This window comes from Pantherophis guttatus, chromosome 10 (assembly GCF_059756535.1).
Source record: "Pantherophis guttatus breed Tessera chromosome 10, ASM5975653v1, whole genome shotgun sequence".
NCBI classification, from domain to species: domain Eukaryota; kingdom Metazoa; phylum Chordata; class Lepidosauria; order Squamata; family Colubridae; genus Pantherophis; species Pantherophis guttatus.
In genome coordinates this window covers 3267882-3278988 of record NC_142072.1, presented here as the reverse complement: position 1 = coordinate 3278988, position 11107 = coordinate 3267882, and the positions used below count along the sequence as shown (strand labels likewise).

The 11107-nt window shown below is 50.8% G+C and overlaps 1 protein-coding gene across 1 annotated transcript; it reads left to right on the top strand.

Annotated features, from left to right (window-relative positions):
* Positions 1-1794: 1794 nt before the first annotated feature.
* LOC117659514 (gap junction delta-2 protein-like) lies at positions 1795-10475 on the top strand. Its single transcript, XM_087876250.1, has 3 exons — positions 1795-2115; positions 6733-7198; positions 9313-10475. Exons 1-3 carry the CDS (start codon positions 2045-2047, stop codon positions 9673-9675), a joined length of 900 nt encoding a protein of 299 aa, XP_087732376.1. The 5' UTR covers positions 1795-2044; the 3' UTR covers positions 9676-10475.
* The last annotated feature ends 632 nt before the right edge of the window (positions 10476-11107 follow it).

Here is an 11107-nt window from a genome sequence, read left to right as displayed (position 1 = left end):
AAAGATGTGTGGACTTCAACTCCCAGAATTCCCCAACCAGAGCTTAAAGCTGTGTGGACTTCAACCCCCAGAATTCCCTAGGCTGGGTGGAGAAAGAAAGTGCCAAAGTTGGGAAAACCTGACCTAAGTATTGTAATTTGATTTCAAGTTGGCTCCCCCTTGTTGTCAGAGCGGGTGGGCTTATCTGTCTTCTACTTCTGCTTCCAGTTCCCAAATAGCCGCTTAGGCAGAAATTCAACAGGTGAAGGAGCTCTTCTGAGAAAAACAAGAATACAAATAATGGGGGGGGGGAGAGACAGGCTCAGCCTGATGCATTAACCCACCAGCGTCTCTCAACCTTGGTAACATCTATCTATCTATCTATCTATCTATCTATCTATCTATCTATCATCTATCTATTTATCTATCTATCTATCATCTATCTATTTATCTATCTATCTATCTATCTATCTATCTATCTATCTATCATCTATCTATTTATCTATCTATCTATCTATCTATCTATCTATCATCTATCTATTTATCTATCTGTCTGTCTGTCTGTCTGTCTGTCTGTCTATCTATCTATCTATCTATCTATCTATCTATCTATCTATCTATCTATCTATTTATTTATTTATTTATTTATTTATTTATTTAAAGTTCAGTTGTCTGGAGTTGCAACTCTCAGAATTCCGCAGCCAGCTGGGCTTGCAAACCATCCCGAATCTCTCTCTCTCTCTGTCTGTCTCGCTTTCATTCCCACGGGTTCTATTATGCCCGGGACCGGATTCACACGACACCCCCCCCCGCCTCTTCCTTTAAACCCGCTCGCTTTCTGGCTTCTTCCAACCCACCGAAACCGTCCGCTAAGCGCAGCCCAAAACAACCCCCGTCATCCCGCGGCTTGGCACGTTGTGGGAACCTGCACTTCTTGCATCTCCCTCGCGTAAAACACGTCGGAACCCGCTCACTTTCCGTGCCCGGGACAGGTGTGCTTGTATATGGAAGGACATGCTTGCTGCTTCGTAAAATAAAATAAAATAAAATAAAATAAAATAAAGGTGCCCCGGGGGGAAACTCCCAACTGGGGGGAGAGAGAGAGAGAGAGAGAAGGAGAGGGAGAGGGAGGGAGGGAGAGAGAGAGAGGGAGAGGGAGAGGGAGAGAGAGAGAGAGAGAGAGAGGAAGAGGGAGAGGGAGGGAGAGAGAGAGAGAGAGGGAGGGAGAGGGAGAGAGAGAGGGAGGGAGGGAGAGAGAGAGAGAGAGGGAGGGAGGGAGGGAGAGAGAGGGAGAGGGAGAGAGAGAGAGAGAGAGAGAGGAAGAGGGAGAGGGAGGGAGAGAGAGAGAGAGGGAGGGAGGGAGGGAGAGAGAGGGAGAGGGAGAGAGAGAGAGAGAGAGAGAGGAAGAGGGAGAGGGAGAGGGAGAGAGAGAGAGAGAGAGAGAGGCGCCCGCGGGGCTTTTGCAAGGCTGCGCCCGCGGGCACCTACCCCCGAAATCTCCCTTCCGCGCGTTTCTAGCCGGGATTGGAAGGCAGAGGGGGGAAGGGTTGCATTGCAACGGGATGCCCCTCTCTGGAGATGTCTCCCCCCACGCCCCGAATTAGCATCCTTGCGCACCTGCCGCCGCTGCCGCCTTCCTCCTCCTCCTCCTCCTCCTCCAACGTCGGCAGGTGCGGAGAAAGCCCGCAACGTCCCGGCGGCCCACGCGTGTCCGCGTCCGTCTGCCTCTTCCCACCCCCCAACCCCCCCCCACCCCTTGCAGAGAGGCTGGGCGGTCCCGGCTCGCTGCGCGGTCGCCGCAGTGCCCACCTCGGTGGAGAGGGCGAGGAGGGGGCCGTGCGCGCGGTGCCCTTGAACGGCGGCCGGCCGCGAGGGCTGCAGGCGGCCACCCCCCTCCCGCCGAGGCGATGGCGAGCCGGGGCCCCTGGTGGTGGCGGCGGCGGCGGCGGCGGCGGGGGCTCTAAGCGGCCGGCGCAGAGGCGGGCATCGGCGGTGGCATCGGCGGCCCCCAGCGTCCCTTGTCGGAGGAGCCCTCGGATGCGGGCGGACCGTCCAGCCCGGAGCGATGGGAGAGTGGACTATTTTGGAACGGCTGCTGGAGGCTGCGGTGCAACAGCACTCCACCATGATCGGGAGGTGGGTTTCTCTCTCTCCCCCCCCACCACCCTCCAAGAGGACTAGCGCCTTGGCTCCGCCTGAGGGCCCGGAGATGCCCGCGCGCAAGGGGGTGAAGGGTGGAAGAGGTAAAGGGTAAAAAAACGCCGGAGGGTCCGGCTGGGTTCCCCTTTCCGCTGATCGTGGGTCTGCCTTGGGGTATGGGGCAGAAGAGGGGCTGATCCGCAGACACCCCCCCAACTCTGCCGTGGCACCAAGAGGAAGCGCAGACTCAGCACCCTGCGTCTTGCCATCTTGGCATCCCGCATCAACCGTTCTTGAGCCCTCTTGGCTTAGGACCCTTAAGTTTTCAACACCGTGATTCGAGGTTCTGCGCATCCCGGCAGACTACAATGCCCATGACTCCCGACCAGCACAGGGCCACTGGGAGCTGTGGTCCTGCAGAGCTGAGACCTTGTGCCAAGGAAGCAGGCTGGAGTCTCCAGCTCTTACACCCTCCCTCCTTTTCTCGGAAATCCCTCCAAAGCTCCCTTTGGAACTGGGACAGCTGCACCCAGACGTGGGGAGGGGGGAGGTTGTGGTGGGAAAAGGCAGATTGTCAAGGGGTGGGGGTGGGGGGGCGTAGAGGGAGGTCGAGAGCCTGGGGAGATCCAGGGTGGGCAGGAGGCAGAGCGGGGGGGGGGGGAGAGGCAGCTGATAACCTGCCCGGGAAGTCAGACAAAAGCAGGGAGAAAAAGATGCTTTGCTTCTCCAGAGAAGTGGTCCATCCATTCCTGTATCTTTTTGAGAGGCGGCCGAGATGCTCCTGCTGCTGCATTTGGCCAGGGTTACCCCCGGAGCTGGCAGCTTCTCCTCTCTTGTCCCCTTCCTAAACCATAGAGCGAGCCAGTCTTCTCAACCCTGATTTCCCAAAGGAGACGCTTCAAGCTTTATCCTTACTTGGCAAGTTTTATGTCGGTTTCTAGAAGTGCCGGAAAAAAATAGGACATTTTTGAAAAGATGGGAGCGGGTTTCTTTTAAAGTCTTTGCAACCTGTAGGTTTCCAGCTTGGGGAAGACTGTAATTACAGTAGATATTCTGTGAGATGGATGGATGGATGGTTGGAGGGAGTGATGGCTGGAGAGAGAGAGAGAGATGATAGATGATAGATAGATAGATAGATAGATAGATAGATAGATAGATAGATAGATAGATAGATAGATAATTTGTGTGTGTGTCTGTGTTTGTGTAGAGAGAGAGAGATTTTTGCTGGACTGATTGGAGACCCTGTATTGCAAAAGAAAACTTTTAAGCCTTAAATTCATGTTGCAATGCCTTCTGGTTGGTTGATTGGTTGATTGAAGGATGGTGTCTCTTTTTGAAGTTTTTTTTTATTCTGAGTGGTGAATTAACAATGTGGAGGATTAAAGGGTTTCCTTTCCTTAATGTTTAGGGCTTGCTTTTTCTCCCTCCCCTATCAAAGTGGCAGGCAGTTCCATAGAGAGGAGGAGGAGGAGGAGGAGGAAGAGGAGGAGGAGGAGGAGGAGGAGGAGGAGGAGGAGGAGGAGGAAGAGTCAAGAAAAAGAGGAGGAAAAGGAGGAAGAGAATAAGAGGAGGAGAAGGAGAAGGAGAGGAAAAGGAGGAAGAGAATAGGAGGAGGAGGAAGAGGAGAATAAGAGGAGGAGGAGGAAGGAAGGAGAAGGAGGAGAAGGAGAGGAAAAGGAGGAAGAGAATAAGAGGAGGAGAATAAGAGGAGGAGGAGGGAAGGAGAAGGAGGAGAAGGAGAGGAAAAGGACGAAGAGAATAAGAGGAGAATGAGGAGGAGGAGGAGGGAAGGAGAGGAAAAGGAGGAAGGGAATAAGAGGAGGAGGAGGAGAATAAGAGGAGGAGGAGGGAAGGAAAAGGAGGAGAAGGAGAGGAAAAGGAAGAAGGGAATAAGAGGAGGAAGAGGAGAATAAGAGGAGGAGGAGGAAAGGAGAAGGAGGAGAAGGAGAGGAAAAGGACGAAGAGAATAAGAGGAGAATGAGGAGGAGGAGGAGGGAAGGAGAGGAAAAGGAGGAAGGGAATAAGAGGAGGAGGAGGAGAATAAGAGGAGGAGGAGGGAAGGAAAAGGAGGAGAAGGAGAGGAAAAGGAAGAAGGGAATAAGAGGAGGAAGAGGAGAATAAGAGGAGGAGGAGGAAAGGAGAAGGAGGAGAAGGAGAGGAAAAGGAGGAAGAGAATAAGAGGAGGAGGAAAAGGAGAATAAGAGGAGAAGGAGGAGGAGGAGGAGGGAAGGAGAAGAAGGAGAAGGAGAGGAAAAGGAGGAAGAGAATAAGAGGAGGAGGAGAAGGCTCTGTAGAGGGTTGTGAAGGAAGGGGAAACAGTGCCAGCCTATATTATGTGCGGAACAAAGGTTCACAGTTAGTCTCATGTCCTAATAATTATAGGAACAATATTCTCATCACCATCTTTATCCGGGATCCTTTTCTTTCTATTCCTGTCCCCCCCCCTTTTTTTTTTCTTCTTCTCTGTACAATGAGCAAATGGGAAGTCAAATCATCTCAAAAGGACGCGGGATTGCACCCCAGCTGCAGCTTCCTCTCCGCCCTCCCCCACTGATGCTTCTCTGGTCCAAACCCATTTTGCTAACCCTACAGGACCTCTAGCAGTGGGGCAGGCCGACCCCTCACGCCCGCAGGCACACTCGCACCACGTCTCAACGCCCAGCCCACACAAGATTTCTCTTGAAAGCTCGAAATAGAAAGCGGAAAATAAAAAGAAAGACAAAGGCAGAATCCTGTGTCCCAAGATGCTCCCTCGAGCAGGTGCTGCTGTCTTCCTTGACTCAAATAATCCATTGTATGGCCATGCTCTTTAGCCCCCGAGTTTCTCCTGTATTCATCGACTCTTCCTTGGATTATTAGAGGAAAAGAGAGATTTGTTGGCCAAGGCTTTAAAGCAGTGTTTCTCAACCTTGGAAGCTTGAAGATGGGTGGACTTCAACTCCCAGAATGGAAGTCCCCCCCATCTTAAAGGCTGGGGAATTCTGGGAGCTAAAGCCCACCCATCTTAAAGCAAGCTGGCTGGGGAATTCTGGGAGTTGACGTTCCCCCATCTTAAAGGATGGGGAATTCTGGGAGTTGAAGTCCCCCCATCTTAAAGGCTGGGGAATTCTGGGAGTGGAAGTCCCCCCATCTTAAAGCAAGCTGACTGGGGAATTCTGGGAGTTGACGTTCCCCCATCTTAAAGGATGGGGAATTCTGGGAGCTAAAGCCCACCCATCTTAAAGCAAGCTGGCTGGGGAATTCTGGGAGTGGAAGTCCCCCCCCATCTTAAAGGCTGGGGAATTCTGGGAGTGGAAGTTCCCCCCCCCATCTTAAAGGCTGGGGAATTCTGGGAGTGGAAGTCCCCCCCCATCTTAAAGGCTGGGGAATTCTGGGAGTGGAAGTTCCCCCCCCCATCTTAAAGGCTGGGGAATTCTGGGAGTGGAAGTCCTCCCCAATTTAAAGCAAGCTGGCTGGGGAATTCTGGGAGTTGATGTTCCCCCATCTTAAAGGCTGGGGAATTCTGGGAGCTGAAGTCCCCCCATCTTAAAGCAAGCTGGCTGGGGAATTCTGGGAGTGGAAGCCCCCCCATCTTAAAGGCTGGGGAATTCTGGGAGTGGAAGTCCCCCCATCTTAAAGCAAGCTGACTGGGGAATTCTGGGAGTTGACGTTCCCCCATCTTAAAGGATGGGGAATTCTGGGAGCTAAAGCCCACCCATCTTAAAGCAAGCTGGCTGGGGAATTCTGGGAGTGGAAGCCCCCCCATCTTAAAGGCTGGGGAATTCTGGGAGTGGAAGTCCCCCCATCTTAAAGCAAGCTGACTGGGGAATTCTGGGAGTTGACGTTCCCCCATCTTAAAGGCTGGGGAATTCTGGGAGCTAAAGCCCACCCATCTTAAAGCAAGCTGGCTGGGGAATTCTGGGAGTGGAAGTCCCCCCATCTTAAAGGTTGAGTTCTAGTCCTGCCTTAGCTGGAAAGCCAGCTGGGTGATTTGGGGTCAGTCGCTTTTCTCAGCCTATCCTACCTCACAGGGTTGTTGTTGTTTTTAAAATTTGATTTATATGCCGCCCTTCTCCGGAGACTCAGGGCGGCTTACAATGCGTTAAGCAATAGCCTTCATACTTTTGTATATATTTATACAAAGTCAGCTTATTGCCCCCACAAACTGGATCCTCAATTTACCTACCTTAGAAAGGATGGAAGACTGAGTCAACCTTGAGCCTGGCGAGATTCGAACCTGCAGTAATTGCAGGCAGCTGGTCTTAAAACAGGGTGCTTTAGACCACTGTACTACCAAGGCTCTTGGTAGTTGAGGGGAAACTAGGAGGAAGAAAGAGCATTATGCACGTTCGCTGCCCTGAGTTATTTATAAAAATAATAAAAGACAATGTAAATAAGTAAATAAAAGCAGGAATAACAACTTTGTCATCCCTCATTTGAATATGGGCCCGAAACCCAGCCTTGGGTGAAGACCCTTAGACAACGGAGGGAATTGCCCTGAGGGCCCCCTCCCACTAGGATGGACTACAGCTCCCATCCTTCCTAGCCCAGCCCTGGTCAGGCATTCCAGGGGCAGGGGAGGGGGCTTTAGGGGAGGGGGCTGCTTCTCACCGGCTGCTCTCCCTCCCTTCCCAGGATCCTGCTGACGGTGGTAGTCATCTTCCGCATCTTGATCGTGGCCATCGTGGGCGAGACGGTCTACGAGGACGAGCAGACCATGTTCATGTGTAACACGCTGCAACCCGGTTGCAACCAGGCTTGTTACGACAAAGCCTTCCCCATCTCTCACATCCGCTACTGGGTCTTCCAGATCATCCTGGTTTGCACGCCGAGCCTCTGCTTCATCACCTACTCCGTCCACCAGTCGGCCAAGCAGCGCGACCGGCGCTACTCCTTCCTCTACCCGCTGCTGGAGAAAGAGGCGCTCTGCGAGGGCAAGAAGGTGAAGAACGTCAACGGCATCTTGGTGCCCAACCCCGACGGATCCTCCAAGGAGCCCGACTGCCTGGAGGTGAAGGAGATCCCCAGCACCCCGCTCAGGCCCCCCAAGAGCGCCAAAGTCAAGCGGCAGGAGGGCATCTCGCGCTTCTACATCATCCAGGTGGGTTGGGACGGGAGGTGGCACCATTGAAGGGAAGGACCTTCTGGCTGGGCACGTCCTCCGGGCCTCCACCTGGAAGGGCCGGCGGAAGCGAAGGAGCAGGGGCCTTCGGAGGCTCGGAAGGGGGGATCCAAGATGTCGGTGGGGGGGACCATGGCCAAGAGAAGCTGACACTAGCCTTGTAATGGCCTGTGCGAATGGCCTTGGAGACAGGAGGAAGAAGAGCTGCAGGGCGGCAGAAAAGAGACAGCTCAGCCCATAGAAGGAAAGGAGCCAAGGAAGCATCTCCGAAGGGAAACTTCCTAGTCCAAAGGGGAGGGAAGCGGAGGGGGGGGAAGGAAGGGAGGAAGGAAGGAAGGAAGGAAGGAAATGGAAGTGGATGGAAGCAAAATGGGAATGAGGAAGGAAAAGGGATGGAAGGAAATGAGAGTGGAAGGAAGCAAATGGGAATGAGAGGAAAGGAGGGAGGGAGGGAAGGAAGGAAGGAGAGAAAAAAGAGGCAGGCGGGAGGGAGAGAAGGAAGACAGGAGGCAGGAAGGAAGGAAAATGGAAGAAAATGGGAGTGGAAGGAAGCAAAATGGGAATGAGCAGGTTACTTAGCGACCGTTTGAAGTTACAACGGAGCTGGAAAAAAAGGTGACTTTTGTCCTTTTCTCACACTTAACGACCATCTCAGCATCCCCGTGGTCACGTGATCAAAATTTGAATGCTTAGAAACTGTCCTATATTTATTTATTTTTTCCCCAAAACTTTTTTATTTTTATTTTTTATCAACACCTTTAAATGTAGGGGTCTTTCGTCCATCAAAGTTTATGTGTGCTGAGTTCTTTGGGGTCCGTACCTGGGCCAGAACAGGCAGCTGCTTCTGCTGGGACCCAGGTTAATTTGTTTGGCCTCTTTGGATAAACTGCAGGACTTCTGAAACCCCAGTCCCAAAGAAAACTGGGTGACTTTGGGCCAATTACCAGGAGACAGTGAGTTCTAGTCCCACCTTAAGCACGAATAGGAGCTGGGTGACTTTGGGTCGGTCCCTCCCTCTCGAGCCAACCTGCCTCACAAGGCTGTTGTGCGAAAACAGGAGGAGGAAGGAGCATGATGAATGCTTCCTGCTTTGACTTGACCTGTAAAAGTAACACAGGTGGTCCTCAACTTACGACCGCAACGGAGCCCAAATTTTATGTTGTTAAAAGTGAGTTTTGTCCCGTTTTACGACTTCTCTCGCTGCATTGGTTAAGTGACTCGCTGCACTTCTTAAATTAGTAAGACGGCCGTTAAGCGAATCTGGCTTCTCTATTGACATCGCTTGTCAGGTGGTCACAAAAGGGGATCACATGACACCGCCCCCCCCATGGGACACCGCAACCGTCATAAATGTGAATCAGTTGTCAAGCATCCGAAAATAAATCGCATGATCATGGGGATGCGGCAATAGTCGTAAGTGTGGAAAACAGTCCTAAAGTCACTTTTTTCAGTGCCGTTGTAACTTCCGTCACTAAACGAACGATTGTAAGTAGAGGACTCCCTATATTTTAATATTTTATTGTACACCGCCCAGAGTCCATCCAGATCTGAGGGAGATGAACAGTTCAAAAATGTGATAAATAAATTTTTAAAAAATGAAAATACGAAGAAGTCCCAGTTATGTCCCTGGCTATAGATGTATAAGGTACCATTTTCTACTAAAAAGAGGAGAGCAGCCACAGATGCTGGTCAGAAAAATAACCCGCAAGTTCCTTAAAGAAAAGAAATAATAGAAAAAAAATGTAATAAAACAATTAATTGTCAGGGTGCGCCCAGTGTGATGATGTGAGACAACCCCGGAGCAAAAAGAGGTTTGTATTTAAATAGTGGTTTTATCTACAAAGAATATATACATACACATACTTTTGTCAGACCTCAAACAAACAGCAATTACAGCATGGAAGCACACATGGAGAGAGAGATACGCCCCCACAGGGCCTCTTCTTATTACAGGCTCTTAAAGCGATAACAGCACAAAACCTTGCTGACTCATTCCTAGGATTACATCATCGTAGCAGCTGGTCAGCTGACATAAATACTAAATAATGTAGAAGGAAGGCGGTGTGCTCTAACCACTTCTCTCCTGGGGCCAGGTGGTTTTTCGCAACGCCTTGGAGATCGGATTCTTGGCTGGACAATACTTCCTGTACGGGTTCAACGTGCCGGCTATTTTCGAATGCGACCGCTATCCGTGCGTTAAGGAAGTGGAGTGCTACGTGTCTCGTCCCACCGAGAAGACCGTCTTCCTGGTTTTCATGTTCGCCGTCAGCAGCATCTGCGTCCTTCTCAACCTGGCCGAGCTCAACCACCTGGGCTGGCGGAAGATCAAGACGGCCATCCGGGGGGTGCAAGCCAGGCGGAAATCCATCTGCGAGGTGCGCAAGAAGGACCTCTCCTCCCTGGCCCAAGTGCCTACTTTGGGGCGGACTCAATCCAGCGAATCCGCTTACGTCTGAGCGGGCCGGGACGGCCCTCGTCCGAGTGGATACCGCCAATGCAAAAAAACAAAACAAAACAAAAAACTGACAGTTGTACCTCCCAGGTTAGCCATCTAATACAGGGGTCCTCAAACTTGGCAGCTTTAAGATTTGTGGACTTCAACTCCCAGAATTCTCCAGCCGGCATAGCTATGCCGGCTGGAGAATTCTGGGAGTTGAAGTCCACGAGTCTTAAAGCTGCCAAGTTTGAAGACCTCTGATCTAATATATCAGCAGGTGCTTTTCGGGCCCCTTCCTCCATTGCAGGGGGGAAAAAAGAGGAGGGGGGCCTCCAAATTGCTTCTACGGCCGGTGGGAGACATTCAGCCGAGAAAGAGGGGCCTACACTACACACAATCATGGTGCAAGCCATCATCAGATGCATGAAAACTTGTGCCTAGGACTTCTTGGTATGGACCGGGGCGGGATCGGACATCGGAAGGTAGCTTTTTGAGCCGGAGGTCAAAGAATGGCTTGCTTATTTGGGATAGGATTTCTTTTTTTTTTAATATTTATTTTTTATTTTTTGCAAGAGAGCGAAGAAGGGAGGGAGGCAGACGAGAAAAAAAGAAGAAGAGAGTTTCTGGCTGCCGCCCCTGGTCTCCGGCCCGGAGAGAGAGAGAGAGAGAGCGTTTTCTCTCTTGGGCTGCTGTGGTGTAAATATTAACGCAGTGTAACGAAGGAGGAAATGTTGTGGTTTTTCTTTTTAAAAAAGAGGAGAAAAAAAGAAGAAGAAGAAGAAGAAACAAAAACCCAGTAAAGAATGCAATAAAAAGGAATGTTTTCTTCTTTCTTTTTTTTGGCGGATGTTCTGACTCGGGATCGGAGCGGGGATGAAATGAAATTGGGGGCCTATTGGGTGGAATGTCTGGTGAAATCTCTTACTTCCGAGAGAAGGGAATATTTGCAGCTTGGGGCTGAACTGTTTTCTGAGCTTGATGGTTTTCTTGCAAACGTTTCAGGACCCAGCTAAGTAACATCATCAGTGTTAGAAGGGAGTGGGATTTGAAGAGGAGGAGGGGGAGAGGAGGAAGAGGAAAGGGGGAGAAGTGGAGTATTTTTTTTTTTTTAAAAAGTTTTTTTTTTCCTCATAAACATATATTAAATCAGGGGTGAAATGCTCCCGGTTCGGACCGGATCGCCCGATCCGGTAGCGATGGAGGCAGGTGGTTCGGAGAACCGGTAGCAAAAATGTACAGTTTCTTATCTAACATATATACATATTTTCTTTTAACTTTCATACTAATACAATCTTCATCCTAAACAATTTAAGTAAATTTGGGGTTGCTCTTCTACCATTTCATTTACCTTGTTTTACAACAATCCTTCTTCTTCCTCTTCTCTCTTTCCTTTCCCTCCCTTTTTCCATCTATTCTTCTACTTTCTTCTTTCCTCTCCTTCTCTCCTTCCC

Excerpts from the sequence above, each read along its gene's own strand:
- LOC117659514 (XM_087876250.1), top strand. The coding sequence starts at position 2,045 with ATGGGAGAGTGGACTATTTTGGAACGGCTGCTGGAGGCTGCGGTGCAA. Across the intron at positions 2,116-6,732 it reads CACTCCACCATGATCGGGAG|GATCCTGCTGACGGTGGTAG; the intron begins GTGGGTTTCTCT and ends CTCCCTTCCCAG. Across the intron at positions 7,199-9,312 it reads CGCGCTTCTACATCATCCAG|GTGGTTTTTCGCAACGCCTT; the intron begins GTGGGTTGGGAC and ends TCCTGGGGCCAG.